The 16,146-nt window shown below is 38.1% G+C and overlaps 1 protein-coding gene across 1 annotated transcript in view; it reads right to left on the minus strand.

The window, feature by feature from the left end:
* Nucleotides 1-666: 666 nt before the first annotated feature.
* LOC132258066 (protein amalgam-like) overlaps nucleotides 667-16,146 on the minus strand; it is an 83,778-nt gene continuing 68,298 nt past the window's right edge. Inside the window, exons 7-11 of the mRNA XM_059755169.1 lie at nucleotides 10,442-10,539; nucleotides 4,663-4,784; nucleotides 3,728-3,908; nucleotides 3,344-3,517; nucleotides 667-2,720 (exon numbers count right to left, since the gene is read on the minus strand). Coding sequence (XP_059611152.1) covers nucleotides 2,523-2,720; nucleotides 3,344-3,517; nucleotides 3,728-3,908; nucleotides 4,663-4,784; nucleotides 10,442-10,539 — 773 coding nt within the window. The 3' untranslated portion in view covers nucleotides 667-2,522. The remainder of the gene's footprint in view (nucleotides 2,721-3,343; nucleotides 3,518-3,727; nucleotides 3,909-4,662; nucleotides 4,785-10,441; nucleotides 10,540-16,146) is intronic.

The raw sequence follows: 16,146 nt of genomic DNA on the forward strand, positions 1-16,146 counted from the left end.
AGCAGAAAACTTTGCATGCTTTTGAACACTTGTTCAATTGAATTATCAGAAAATGCTCAAAATGGACCGGAAAATTTTAATATTCAAACGATAAATACTTACGATGAGGAAGAGAAATTAATTATCTCTGTTCAGCATTGATAACTTCCAAATACATCTCACGAAAAACACATAATATAAGAAGAGCTTACGCTGATTATAGGTATATTTTCCTTGTCTTAAGCATCCGTGATTAAAGAATATGTTATAGTTAATCAGCAACTGCAGCAACTTTGTTTAACTTTCAAGCTTATTCCCCAAATTGTTCTTTAATTCGACAGGAGAAAATTATTGAACAGTATTTTATGTGTTGTAGCAGCAACAAAAGTTTTAAGTCTAATAATTGCTCATGAATAAATTAGAACTGCCTTTTGAGCGACTCGGGGAAATTTCTGAGAAAATTACGTGAGAAATTTTAGTGGAGAAGAGAAATTCTAATGTCATTTCCGTGGTGGATTGTGCAAAATGACATGTGAAATGGAGCATGTTGCTATAAACGATGCCAATTATCTAAAATGGTTGAATTATTAAAAGATTGCTTGGAACGGCAAAACACCTTTCAACATAACCCAATGAGGAGGGGTAATTTGAGAAAGCAACAAGAAGAAGTTGTAAATTTTATCTTATTTATTTATTCATCGTTAGACACTTACATTTAGTGGTATGTTTAATATAATTACTTTTTAAATTCTTAATTTACCATAAATTATGTCAAATTAAAATCTATGTCTTTTTTTTTTAGTAATTAGGTACATCCATATAAAAAATCTTATATTTACACCATGGATTTTCTTTTATCGCTTTCCCCACAATTAAAAATTTTCCTCATTTTGACATTATACGTGTATCGGTATTTACAATTTTTTTGCCTTGTAAATTTGGGGTGGTTCTTGTGATTTTTTCTCTCATTTCCAAAATTTCTTTTTCATCAATTTGTTTTTTTTTCTACATTTTTAGTTCTCTCCAAAATTCATTATAACTTTTTTCTACTTACAATAATCATCATCTTCAAATGTTCGATTTATTAACAGACTTAAGGGATTTCCAGATCATTTACGGAATGAATTCAAATGCAATATTTCAAATTGTCCACTATTGTAAAATCCTTTTGGTGTGAATTTTCCTATTTCTATGACTGACAGAGATCTACAATTTTTTTTTATCTTCCATGATACATGTTCTGATCATTTTTACACAGTTTGTGATATCAAGTATGGTGCTGTCATCATTGTGATTTCTCATCTAACCATTAACTATAGTTCTAAATTTTTCAATGCTTATCACAATACAATTTCTTGATGATTTCACACATGTCCAATTTCTTATATCTTCTTGCAATATGAAAAATAATTAAAGTATGAATATACTTCTGAATAAAACTGATTTGTTACGAGAGTAAAAATAATTATTATCTATAGAGTTTTTAAACACAATCGTGGAAATATTGTATCTGTGAGTTTTGCTCCCTGCATTATAAATTAATCGTCGGTCTAGTCATTACTGATGATGCCTTGAGGCATTTTAAACATGGATTTTCCACATCAACACTATTCTTCATTCGCTTCTTTCATTCTCTTCCTGAAACATAGTTTGCTTCATTAGGAAATCACTCTTTCATCCGTGCTTCTATATTGCAAAGAAATACTGCTTTAAATACGTTTTTTTGCCTCCTCTGCTGGACACAATTTTTTCCCAAGAAATATTTGCTCTTCTCACTAGTTCTAAAACGTTCCATCACACTGAGAGGGAAGGGAAGGTAATGAAATTATCTCATATTTTGCCGGAAGTGTTGAAATTATTAATTAATGTTTTATACTTGAAATTTTCGTAGCGTGTTATTTATAATTCAATTTACGTTTAATTCATTTCCTTTCTCTGCATCTTTTTACCTTTCTTTTACAAATTACATTTTTTTTCTCTGTATTAAGTCAACTTGGTCTATTTACACACTTAAATATTATGATAGTAAACAGTTTACATACCTCATGTTCCATTTTTCTGCGTCTTCTCTCCGCGCCACTCGTCTCCATCGCCAATCTCATTTCCCATGCATCTATTATATATTTAAGTCTATTTCTTTCAAAATTACTTATTACTTCTTTAAATACAATTTTCTTCCTCTGCCTCACAATCTTCTTCATCGCATAGTCAAATACGAAAGACATCTGGATGTCTTTTTTTGGGTTTTCTTTTTGGTTTTACGTGCGTGTCTCTTAGATTATCCAATATAACATCCTATCTTTCTAAGAGATCAATATCGTACATTTTATCGATCATGTGTCTTTATGCCTAAAAGTAGGATTTCGGGAAAATATATGGGGAAAGGGAAAATCTCTCATTAGATGTGTAACTCTATTCGACAAAAGATATATGTTTTTTTTTTGGAAAGGAAAATCTGCAATTTGAGAAGGACTCCTATTCCGACCTAGATCCTAATGTACTTATCCTCAGCCACACGCAGTCTAGACTTATCGGCTAAATTCTCACACGTGACAGATGGTGTAGTGGGTGCACAGCAGCACTGTCATGATGCCAAGGAGGAAGTGATGACGGCGAGTGAATGTCCTCTTGACAATAGTGTTGCCTCTACTTCGTGACGTTGAACTCGCCACCAGCTCCATGTCCTCTAGTCGTGGTTCGGAGGAGCTTCGTTGTGTGTAGAATTGAAATATGTCACTCACCTAGAAAGTGGGTTGAGTCTTTAAAGTGTGCCTCATTTTATGTATAACTGCATATTATTATTATTTAATGCATAAGAAGTGATTAATTTTATCGGCGAAACTCAGGCGCCAATTCTTTTTTGGTAAAGTTTTCTAGAAGGCATTTCATTGTTGTGCTTTACATTCAATATCCATAGAAATTGAGTGCCGCTCGCAACAGAAAAAAATCGACAAAGGCAATTTTTCTGAGAAAACTTCTTGATATGTAAAAGTATGGGAAAATGCCTTTCTTAATTGTAATCTAAGTTTTGCCTTTCATGTGATTTTTAAAGTACGGTAAGAAGGGATTTTGGAAATTTGATTTTATTGTGTTTCTTTTAATTTTACACTCCTATTATAGCACTGAGGTACAGAAATTTTGATTGTGTAGTGATTTATTTTTTAGATAGAAAAGCATATTCTCCTTCTCTCTGTCTCATAACCACCAGTGAATGACATTCAGTCGCTCTGTTGCTTGTAAATCCGGCAGTTGCGAAGAGGGGATTTCGAAAGTGGGTCGAGTTCGTTTGGGGGATCAGAGTGTCATGACGTCTTGGGAGTTATCACGTTATTTTCCATGCCTGAGACACACATTAGTGCATTACCTCATTCCATCCATATCGATTCTTGGCCTGAACAATCCCCTCGTACACGGAGGAGGGCTGCAGACCGCGCAGGTGGAACGACATGATATGCTCGCTGGGCTCTGGCGAGGATCTGGGCGTCGGGGTCAGGATCACGTCGTGCCATCGACCGGGTTGCTGGAATGTGTCGTTCATCTGCTCATTGGCCGAAGATTAATGCGGCAAATTGGGTCATTTTTGGCGTCAAACCCCAGCGTTAATTATTCATTCGGCAGTGGCATTGATCCAGGTGTGGGAGTCAAGGCGGGGGTGGAAAGGGAATAAATCAATAATGAGTGTCTATGAAATGTTAGACGCAAAGTGGATTGTTTGCTTATATGGTAAGAAACTTGTGTGCACACTAACCAGCAACTTCCTGTACAGAAGGCGAACTTCTTGGAGTGGTGGGTAGCTCATTACCTTCCATGTCATGTTGTACGAGTCCACAAACCTACTCCATGGCGGCGAAATGAACTCAGCGGGCCCTGGCCGACCAGATACTTCCATGTACTTCTTGGCGCGCCCCAGGGAGTTGTCAGCCACACAACTACATGGTTAAAACATCTAGTATTAGGAGACTGTAGCATTAAAAAACATTGCAGAGAAAGTAGTGAAATTTTACACTCTTCGCCTAAACTTCGCATGAAAGTTTAGTACATTTTGAAAGTGCCGAACGTACTTTCTTTCAATCGCAGGAGCTTTTTCAAGTATCAAACCATCAAGTTGTGGTATCTTTCAGCCGTAATCAACTTTAACTTGAATACGCTTTCGGAAAATATTTCTCGCAAAAGTTGCTCCAACTTCATTAACTAACTTGATAACATTTCCTAACTCTTGGAATTGGCTCTAATTCTTTAACAATATTGACGTGAAAATTCTTTTGAGTGGGTGTTAATTAATTTGAATATCAAAGAAATTTGCGTATGGACGATAAATGTATTCCACGGATCGTTTAAATTGATAAAAAATCCACGAGGAATGTGCTTGAAAAGTTTTAATATAAATATGCACCGAAATTCTGTGAACAATTTGCCAATAATGATTTGAGTAGCCAGTTAATTTCTCAGCACTTGTGAATAGCGTGAAAATTGAGCAAAGCGCCAAAATCAACACTATGACACAGGGCTGTTTATATTGGAGTGAAAGTGTAATTTTGTATATGTATAACAAAATTGAAACATGAATGGGCGGAAGTTTTCACAGCGGGTGGCCCAACGTTTGAGTTGGTGGGCTTATTTGCATTTGAGAGCCGATCAAATTAGCGGAAAATTGGGAAGCCTCTTGTTGATTTACACACTCACCTGTAATTGCCAAAATCCTCCGATTGTACATGCCTTATGCTGAGGGTGTGCTTATTTCCACGTGACGACATCACACGCCTGTCGGTGGGCTGAATGGGAAAGGAGTTCTGGAACCAGGACACCTACAAATGCAGAGGAAGAGAGAGAGACAAGAGAAAAAATTATTTATTCATTCGTGCTTTTGTTCTCGGATGCCCTCCTCTTAAAATTTGTCATCGGGGGTTATCAAGGCGGGGACTCAGGTGTGCTGCCGGAGTGGATTGAAGTGGGTTGGCTTCGAGTGTGATTCATAAGAGTGAAAAACCCCTTTTTTATCCATTTCAGCCGCCCCATCCACACTTGTGGATATTATCTCGGAAAACTTTCATCATTCACCCCAAACCTCATCGACAAAGTATCACACTTTCGAGGTTCACTTAGAAGCAACCGCACTGACAACATTTTACCACTCTTCGGCTCCTCTCACACGCCGCCAGTCTCTGAATATCACTTCTCCTCAGGGAATATAGGGGAGACGATCGGGTGCGAGAGGAAGATCCCAAATTCAAAGTGATTTAAAGGAGCTGAAGTAAGAGCAACCCTTACTAAAAGCACTCTCTCACTTGATAGAGTCTCTGCCTCGGCTCACACGGAGAGCCGAGACAGCAGCCCCAGAATATTTTACCCTCACTCCGGGCCCCCATTTTGGGGCTGAACAGGCGTGCGGAGGGCGTAGGAGCGAATTGCAATATTTTGGTACACATCAGCTCTAGTGAATAATTCAACAGTGCTCTTATCCGGACGAGCGGTCTGGGGGATGAATATCGCAAGTGGAATTCAAGGGGGTGAATATATCTTGTATATGTTTCAACACTTAAGTCATTGCTGACTAAACTTGAATCTCTCTCATTTACCATATTCCCACCTTATCCCGACGAGAGGGATGCCCTCCACTTCAATTGAGGTCACGCGATAAAACTGCTTTTTGGACTTTAATGACTGTGAGAATCATCCTGTAGACATTTTCCATCCATTCAACCAGGAGGATGCTCATCCTCTCCCTATCAATTCACACATTCAGCCCGGCACACATGTGAGCCATTAGCATTCAATTAAACTTTCAATTGTGGGCGGAATTTACAATTTCACCAATTTCTCCTCCTCAAAGCAACACAACTGAGAACGTCGCAGAGAAACTTTCCATTTTCCCAAGACTGAATTCGTTGTGGGGTGATTTTTGATGTTCACATTTTACTATTATGCCTTCACCAGAATTTTCTTACATATTCCTGGAGTCATTAAAACTATCTCACATGCTAACATGGCATTAACAGTGGGGAAAATAATTGTTTTACCACCACCTTCTTCGCATTATTTCGCCATGAAACAGTCTTCACGAAAAACTATGAGTATTTTCTCTGCGGTGCAGTGGGAACATTTTATGGCCACTGAACGAGTGGATTTGTGAAGGTGTTGTGAAAAATGTGAAATATCCAGGGTTGTTTTTACTTGAGTGCACCCCCATAAAACCCTTGGGCCGATTTATCCCTTTATTGCTCACGGGACTTTATTAAATCATACATTGTATAAAATGGTGCTAACATTTTTCAATTTAACCACAAGTATTGCGAAGAGAAGGCGTCATTACTTTATTTGCCTTTATTAAAATTCTTGATCGCTATGGCAATATCTTTTAAATATGTGTGAATATGAGAGGGATTTTTAAAGAAAAAAACTTGCATCAAGAGAACAATGACATAATCTCCAAGAGCCTTAAATTAATAATTCTGCTATAATCACTCACTACGAAACAGATTTCACAGCACACTCCATCGCCAGAGTGTTTCACAAAGTGAAAATCCAGAAGCTTTATTAATATTTACTTTGGTGTATCATCATCAATTAAGGGATGAGTTAAAATGGACAATGAAATGGAGTGATTCTTACTTGACAAATGGATTTATGCCTCATATGAGCTGAAGAGGGATTTGTCATTCTCCCTTTTGCGTTACACTGATGGCAATTACTTGGGCAGGAAGACAATGAAGAGGAGGGTCTCGCTGTGAGATTGTGCATTTCTCTCCCCAACCGTGTATGGATTCCCACAACAATGAAAACATCTCCATCATGTCAAGCTTTTGAGGGGTTATGAATTGATAATTAACAATTAATCGATTCCATTTCATTGATGCTCAATTAATTGCAGAGCAATAATTGGATTGAATGAGGTGAGAAAATACTATGGCAGAATGGATCAATCGGGTCACACACAGTTCGGATGTGAAAGGCACAAATGGACCGAAAATCGAAGGAGCTAAATAATTGTCCAAGTACAACATTTATATTATATTGTTTAGTGGACCATTTACAAGTTTTCCCAGCTGGAATATACATATATGTATGGTGAATGTGGTGTGCTTAAACCTCCAGGATTCGCCATTATTTTCACTTCCTACATTCTCACAATTTGGTCTAACAGCAAAATGGGGTTTGATAAATTATTCATCCCCATTTCGCAAATACACAAAGTAACAAACATGCCTCGTCCCTTTTCGCTGCCGCCCGCCAGAAATATATGTGGGTGTGGATTTGGGGTGACATTGGGGATGATCTGAGGGCCAGTGGCGGGGATCTGGAAAAATTGGAAAAATAGCCCCCGGAGATGGAGTGCCTGATCCACGTGTAAAATGATGCTAAATTGAAACCCAAATATAGGCACCACAAACTTTTTCTTGCTGCCCTGCTGGGATGATTATAAATTTCTTCGTGTCTTGTCTCAACATAAAATTATTCACTGAGCCCGAGGTGAGTTGGGTAAACATGTAGGGAACTAATCAGTTAGAAAAGGTAAAGGAGAAGCTGTGCTAAGGTATTTTATACTGAGAATACAATTTAGAATATGTGTATTATTGGTTTTGTATCTCTTTCGGTCGCCTTTCCAAATCCCCATGATTATTCTCAGTCGACGAGAGAGGCCAATTTGGAAGTGAAATATTTGCTACAATCCTGGAAATTGCATCGTAGTTTATCGATAGGAAGGTGAGGATAGAAAGTCAAGCGGAAAATATTGTCTCCATGGGAGCAATAAATGGTCATTATGGTAATTTTACAATTGAAACATTCCAACCCTAAATATTGGATATTCCTGTGAGGAAACTAGCAAAGACACCCTTACGCCACACTTATACTCTTGTGGCTCACAAATTTGTGATATATCTCCAACGAGATCTCAAATGTCCAAGGTTCTTCAGGATCATTCTCCACTTGTACATTCACACTGCACATATTCAGGTTATAAGAAACTTCGAGTCTCAGTTTCTCAGGCAGGAAACAACAGAGCCAAACGATGGTGGGTAACAATTTATAATGGATATTTTATACAAATTATGTTCAAATATTTGATGGAGAAATGCAAAGACGACTCCTCACCAGCAGAGCCATCGCATAGTGTTACATGGGAACGATGAGAAATCGTTGATGCGAAATTCCAAAATAAATAATTCATTTTATTGCCAATATTCCATTTTCACGTTTAAGAGTGGCGTATCGAGGAATTCCTCCGAGGGTGTTTTCCCAGCAATTTCTCACACTGAAAATCCCTCAATGTGTGAAATTCTTGCCCCCATTCCAACCACCCATCGAGACCGCCTTCGATTTCCATATATACAGAAAGCCGTGAGTTTGATGTAAATTAGGCAGAGCTGGCAGGGTGTTTCAAGAGACGCTCTCATTCTCAATTATCCAATTTAGCCCGTGGGGTGAAAAATCCATAATATCTCGAAAATGTGATAATTTTATAATGACTCCATTCAGCAGTTATTGCTCAGTTAACAAATCCGACAAATTCATTGCTCTTTTGGCATCATGGAATCCTCCTTAATTGGAATTGGAGATATTCTTCAGATTATACATTAAAGGCATTTAAACTTAAACTGTCAATCAGCATTAGTGAGGCATTCTCAAAGGGTTCTCACTCAATATCAAGTTGAAAAATTTATATTGACTTAGATTTATCAATCTATTTCTATCATGACAACACCCTTTTGATGCTGTTGAACTGTTTGGATTGATTTGCGTGACAATTTTGGCAATTATCAGTGGATTTATCACATGAGAGTTTCTGTTATCTCTCCAGCAAACATGACTGTGAATATTTACAATTTTCCACCTAATCCTCAGCATAGAGTAGTTCAACTGAAGAGGGCGGCAACAGAGAGAATTTTCACCTCATGAACGAAGATGACATCTGACCCCTATTTATAATCACATGTGTCGTGCTTAATTCCGTGTCCCCAAAGCAAAGCTTGCGAGAGCTCTGGCGATGGGCTGAGGGAGTAGTGAAAAAGCATGAATGGGAGATGACTCGGGAGGGCATTCATATGGTGGAATTAGGATCCTTTCACCAGGGACTGGGCGGGGAGAGACCCAACAAAGTTAAATATAATGTGAGAACTGTGTGTGTGGAAATTTTGTAAGCAACATTCATGAATCGTTCAAATAAGGAGATTCCCAGGCAGAGTCTCTGGTACAGATTATATCCATGTATCACGTGACAGTGGTCGTGTGACACAATTAGTTTATCACAGTCCAAACAAATTTCTCTTGTTTAATTATTTTCTACTCCATGTACAACCCCATTCTGGGGAGCGATTCACCAATATTTTAAGCACACTGGGAAAGATAAACAATTAATTACACAACACTAATATTATTGTTTGAGCAGGAATCTCACTCTCTCTCCCTCTAACATATTTGTATTCACTTTTGACATTTTGAAGAATAAGTTATTTCATTTAGCCAGCTGCACAAGCGAACGAAGTTGACGAGAATAGATTATCACATATTAATAAATTAAAGTCTGCATGAAGACAAATTTTAAAGTTTGTGTTATATTTTTGTACAATCAATAGAAAAGTATAATCAATTAAATTCAGGTGCAATCTCTAAAAAATTGAAGACTCTCCAAGTTCATCCTAAACTTTTTCACACCAGTTGTTTTTCCATGGACACTTAAATTTGCGAAATATTATTTCCAACCCCATTAAATTTATATCCACACAAACTTGGGTGAAGAATTTTAATCTTGTGGAAGAACTTAGCAGTGAAATGTGCCAAATTACAATTTTCCCGAGAATTGCCTCTCACACTCTACGTGATATTAAAGTTGGAGGCTTTCTTAAATTGCAATTTGCTAGCTTTCTGCCTATTGTAATTTTTTGGCACGGCAATTTTCATTCTTCCTCTCTCTTGTCTCACTCTCTATAATTTAAAATTTAAAAGTCTTGTTCGCCCATTCCTCCTAACGACAGTCCCACGGCGTGAGATTCCATGTAACTAAATTAGCGCCATGTAGAACAATTTTTCGAGGACTCGAGGGGGTTTGTGGACCGTGAGTGGTGGTTATGAGTTAAAATGGTCTTTTGCTCATTATTCACCGAATTAGCACTATAGCATTTGCCAGTTTCAAACCACTACACCACATAGTCATGATAAATGGGGTTGTAATTTTTATTTCCGCCACCACATTGTCACCCCCCGCCTGGCTCTGGAATCTGAGCCGAGAGTCGGGGAGGACTCTTCTGTTCACTTCCGCGGGCTGTAATTTCGAGAGTGTTGCCAGTAAATCTCTTTTTGCCACCAGCAATTCAGCGTTAAATATTTCCTCCAGAGTGAAGAATTTACTCGGGCATTTTTTTTTTCAACTCCAGCATGCAAAAGTTCTGAATATCTTTGCTAATTTTTCGAGATCCCGCCTCGACCTTCCTGCATCCTAGGGAAAAAACTCTAATATGACACTCACCGTTGGTTGTGGGTCAGCATGCACGATGCAAACGAGCTGAGCTTCGAATCCCTCTCCAGAGTGCACCCAGGACTTTTCCACGGCGATATCCGGCGGGTCTGCAAGAGAGAGACAGAGAGAGACGCAAAAAATGTAATCCAGAGTTAAAGATGGCAGCTCATGAGTGTCTTTCTTTATCTCGAAAATTTATCTCCAGACAGTCAATCAGATGCCCAATTAAGCTTCCATCTCATCTAAAATGATTGCTGACCACGAGCTATTTTTAGCTTCCTACCTCGCCAACGTCTTTGTTCAGAGCTCTGCCACCAGGTTTTTCTTGCGGTTCGCACTCAGACAAATTGGCGAGCCATTTTCTTTCTCTTTAGGAAACTTTTAAACTCTAACTGGAGGGACTTTTGAAATTCATTCTTCCTCCCGCTTGTCGGGAGCAGCACACTTTCTTATTACCTTGAGATGAGACAATGATGCAGGAATTAGGAGAATGGTTTAACTCTTGTGATATGCGGAGAAACTTGTGTAAAACCCCATTTCTCATGGCTTTGACCTTAAAATATTTCAAATTATACTTCAAGATAGGAGTGAATGTTTGCGTGTGAATTATATTTATGGCTGGCAAATATTTATGGTATAATTTTATGGAACATGAACTTTATATCAGTGCTTCTACAAGTATGTCATACATCATTTTGGGGTGAACTTTATCGCGGAGAATTGAGCCTATTCACTCACCCCATGACAAAATCAATGTATACTTGTTTTAATATTTTATTTCACCCCTTCAATTTATGCTGATATGTTGATTTTGCATTTTCTCTCTTCACACAAGTGCTGCTATTCATGTGATTTACTATTGCTCATGCACTGATTTATAAGAGAGACTAAAAAGCAGTGAACTTAAGCCACTCAAAAACTCAGCACTAAGTTTTTTAATGAATATTTAAGTGTTTTTATCCACCATAAGTTGAAGTGAGGAAAAATTTTAAGGATATTTGAATGAAAGTTAGACTTTCTACTGTCGCTGTTAAAGCTATGTGGCAAGATCTTTCCCAAGTGAGAGCAGAGATGGAATAGTGTAGGAATAAAAGTAGAACAATATGATAGTTCCCTTAGATTGCTTACATTTGTGACCTTCCCTGAGGCCATATAGCCATGTCACCAGAGTACAACTTCCCAAAGAAGCGCCTTGAGAAAATTACCAAAAAGTGGTGACAAAGTAAAACTCTTTTATTGCAATTTTCATCGTTACTCACTTGTCGTGTCTCTTCATCTTGCTCTCCATTCGCCCTGCCCCTGTGTCCCCCCGGGGGTGTGAGTGTATCATTTTTGTCGGCACTTGCCATCCCTTTGTCACTTTCGGGTGAGATGAAAAATCAAATGCACTTGACTTCCTCAGCAAGACATGGGAAGACAATGGATCATCTGGAGGATATTTTGAAGAAAAGTCGATGAATCCTCTCCATCCCTCTCTCACCATCTAATCTTTCACATCCTCCCTCTCTTTCTTGCACATCTGCGCTTGTGAGTCCGAGAAAGTGCTGAAGAATTCCTTCTTATGCGCCAACTGCTCACAGGGTTATTATAATGAAAAATATCAGATATGACAGAAATGTCTCGAAATGTGTGTGTGTGTGTTTTTTTTGCTTTTCGCTCCCCATTTCTTTGTCGTTTCGGAAAATTGCTAAAATAATACGAAGAAGCACCGTAAGATGAAAGATGAGGAAACCACACAATATATTATTCCTGAAATTCCGCTTCTCTATTTCTGACTACATGCAGAAATACTGACTTTATGAAAATTCATTGTGGATTCTACTTATTTTTCCAGCAACTTATTCACTGGCTGGGAAAAGTTTAAGGATGGTGGAAAAAAAAGATATAAATAAAATAATACTTGTCATCAGAATATAAATTTCCTTCACCATTCTCTCAACAGTTCGCGCCCCATTCCACACATCCCCAAAGCTCTCAACAGGGGTGGTTGTCTCTCAGGAGGAGGCAAGAACACAACTTAGAGTGTCAGGTCTCACATGCCATCAAATGGATTTCCATTTATGAATCTAAGGCACTTTTTCATTTTTATGTGATTTCCCTCATGTGCATAATAATGAAGTCACCTTAATTCCTGGGGCTCAACACACACCCTCAGCCACGCGACACAGCTGAAAACACTGCAGCTGTAGATAGAATACCGCCAGAAAATGTGTTAATGAATAATTTTCAGCTGTAAGGAAACATATCGAGGAAAAATGTTTGAAAGGACGATGAGTTGATATTTATCCGACTTTATTTTATCTAAGATAATTTCAAACGCGTGTAAGGTGAAACCGAATGAAGCCGTTATAGATGCTGAGTCACTGTTTGAACACATTCCGCACATATGAAAGCTCACAAAGCTCATATTACACTTTCGTGCATGGCTGAAATTTTCCACCCTTTGCGACTCCCATGAGGAGATTTGGATACGAGCAGTGAAGAAAGAACAAGCAAATCACGAGGAAGAGTAGAAAAAATATACACTCGACATTTACTCAATGGAGTCTCTCTTCTTTTCATTTCTTCCCACTCGTGGAGGGTGAAAAAAATATCCTCACACACATGCACGGCGAACGAAAATGATGGCAAAAATGCGTACACAAGTAAATTACGAAAATCCTTGGAGTTTTTTTTTCTGGCAGAGACTCCCTTTCAGGAACATTGTCGGTCTCTTTATTTGCACCGTGAGACCCCATTGGGTGGGTGATGATGGAGGGAGCAGCATATGCTTTATGCTTCACGGCATAAACACAATTTGCCCATCAAAGGGGGTGGCGAAAGCTTTCTCATCTCTGAGGTGTCCCTTCGCCATCCCCCCAGCGCACAATGTATAACCGCAAAATCACATTTTTCCACAACAAATTCATATTTTCGATTCATAAAGCCTCTCTCCTGTGGCTCTTCTTTGTCACCGTGCATTACAATGTGCCAATTTGAGGTGGGAAAATGTACTAAAGGAAGAAAGCAGATTTTGCTATTACAAGTTACATTATTATGAGAGATAAAGTATGAAAAATATATAGATTTAATTATATCAAATCTATATTTGTAATTGCCTCCTTGATAGTTATCGGAAAACTTCTTAGAATCCAGATTTTGTAGCATATTGAAAGACTATGATTGCTATTTGAAAATTTAATACTTGAGCATTTGATGTTCATGATACACGGATTGATTAGAAATTCTTTCGGAACCCCCAGCGTCGCCTACATTGTTGGGTGTCGTGGAGGAAATATTTTCCCATTATGAGAAATTGAAAATTAAAGCCACTTTGAAGGTATAGCTGGATTAAGCTCTGCGTCTATGAGGCTGAAAGCATCTGAAGTTGATTGGAATGTCACTCACAGGGGAGTTGTTTATAAATGAGAGACACACATTGATGGCGCTATCTTGGATATAAACTGCAAAATGGGGAAGAGATAAGGCAATCTATTTCAACACCGCCTCGTAATCAACTCCTTTGCATGCACCCTCTTTTCATGGGGGAAACACCCTCGCCGGCAGTGAGCGATGCTATCAGAAAATCGCACTTGTGGCGCTGGAGAGTTCTTTCCATCGATTAACATTGTTTTTTTGCTCCTTTCTTTCCTCTTTTAAACCTCCTCTTATCTCACTTAGCCGTTCTGTAGAATTCATGGGAAATTGTACGTGGAGCTAAGAGAATTTCATTAATGAAATGACTCGGACTTCTGTCCAGTGGCACATGATAAATTTATCCATGAAATTATCCTGAGAGCTTTACATTTTCACATATAATTCCAGAATAGTCAGATGGTGAATGAAAGTGCATTAAGAGCTTTATTTTTATGAAATATTCTTGCCATCTAATATGTGAGTAGCTAAATTTTTTTTAATTCTGTTTTCCTGCGAATTTTATGATCGTTGGATAAAGCTGTTTTCCAATCAATGTCCCTATTGTTAATTTAATTCTGTGCAGTCAAAACTACATTGATTCCATTTTCATCGCGTTTTCATACTTTATCTTTCGTTCTGAACTTTAAACAAAATTGGTTAGTGCATTTGTTACATAAGTTTCATATTCACGCCTCACTCCATTGCGAGAGCATTTGTGTTATATGGCAACAAATGAGTGCTCAACGAGGGTGGTTTCTCGACAAGCTCGCGAGACACACAATTTCCTTTGAAGCATTAATTCAGATGCATTCGCCCCGTATATGTATTTCATTTCCAGATTCACAGGGGGTTTGCTGAATGCTGAGCAACTTCATCGCTTCAGTGGAGATTTTAAAAATGGTTTTAATTTCCAAGCAAATTTTTCATTCTGTCCACTTCTTCATTTTGCACTCCTAAGTTTTCCAGTTGTAGCGGGAAAAGTATTAATTGTACAACGCCTCGCAATTTTTCTGATGACTGATATTTGTAATATATTTTTTGTAAATTCGAATTTCAATTGTTAGAACATTTCCATATCTCAACATATTCTTGATTTTCTTCAGGACTGTGAGGAATAATTCATTTTTTCATCAAATATTTAATATCCCAAATTCATCATGAAAACTTCCTGAATAATATTTTCGCCTACAAGTCTTTTTGTGACTAGGTGAGCACTACAGGAGTTCCTGCTTTGGGTGATTCGTGAGCCAGAGGGAGAAGTACATGCGAATGGAGACGGAGAAAAAAGCGACGCAAATAATAAATTGTTATGATTTACGATTCTAGGATTTTCATTACATACATTCTCTATTATGTACTCGTTCCTCATAAGCTATCCTCCAGCTGAGCCACCTTTGCTCCCGCCCCGTCGCCCCCTCCGGAGCTCACTTGTAGTGTAGAAGGCGCGGAGCGTCATATATAAATTGTTTATTATTGCTCGCTTTTTAGTTGCTACTTTAGCAACAATACACAACACGGTAGATTTACCTCTGCGCCAGTTTATAATTCTCACCGATCCGGCTGTCGCGGTCTACAGCGTGGATTTCCCGTCTTTTCGCCAACCCTCTTTCGGGGCATACCGTATTTCACATGTTATGGAAATTATTATTGTGATAAATGATCATTTTCATTGGACTGAGTATGTTGTGGTGGTTTTCTTCCATTATTAATACCACCCAGTAGAATACAAACACCAAAACTCGATCTCAGCGAAGAGCTTCGATGTTCGCCTCCTTTGTTTCCCCGCGAGCTTTCCATACAAGTCCCACAAATACGCCAGGTTAATTAATGTTCAAATCAATTACAACTTCATATTCTTCTCAACACGTCATTTTATCCCTCTCAAGAGCCCTTAATCACAAGGTATTTGTGATATTTGAATACAGGCATCATCTCAAAGCAAATATGTTTGAACGAATAATGGTGGTGAAAATAACGAAATTTCAGGTTTGTCTGCATTCAAAAGCTCTGCGCGACATATGGGAAAATTTTGGGGCCGTAAAATTACCATAAATTATAAATTATGAGTGTATTTGCTCAATTAATTTTATATTTACCCACTGTAATTTTGTTTCGTGGATGATAAATGATTATTCGTTTCCTTCATTCTGTCTTTCGGCATCAAATAATTTTACAGCATTGAAATTTTTCATTATACATTCACTTATGTAGTTACTTGCTCTGATAGCATTGATTTCATACAATATTTTTTGCAATATAAATTAATCTATTCCACGTAGCATATTACGAATTTATTCCCACATTTGAGTGTGATCCCA

This window comes from Phlebotomus argentipes, unplaced genomic scaffold (assembly GCF_947086385.1).
Source record: "Phlebotomus argentipes unplaced genomic scaffold, Phlebotomus argentipes genome assembly scaffold_4, whole genome shotgun sequence".
In the NCBI taxonomy this organism is placed as follows: domain Eukaryota; kingdom Metazoa; phylum Arthropoda; class Insecta; order Diptera; family Psychodidae; genus Phlebotomus; species Phlebotomus argentipes.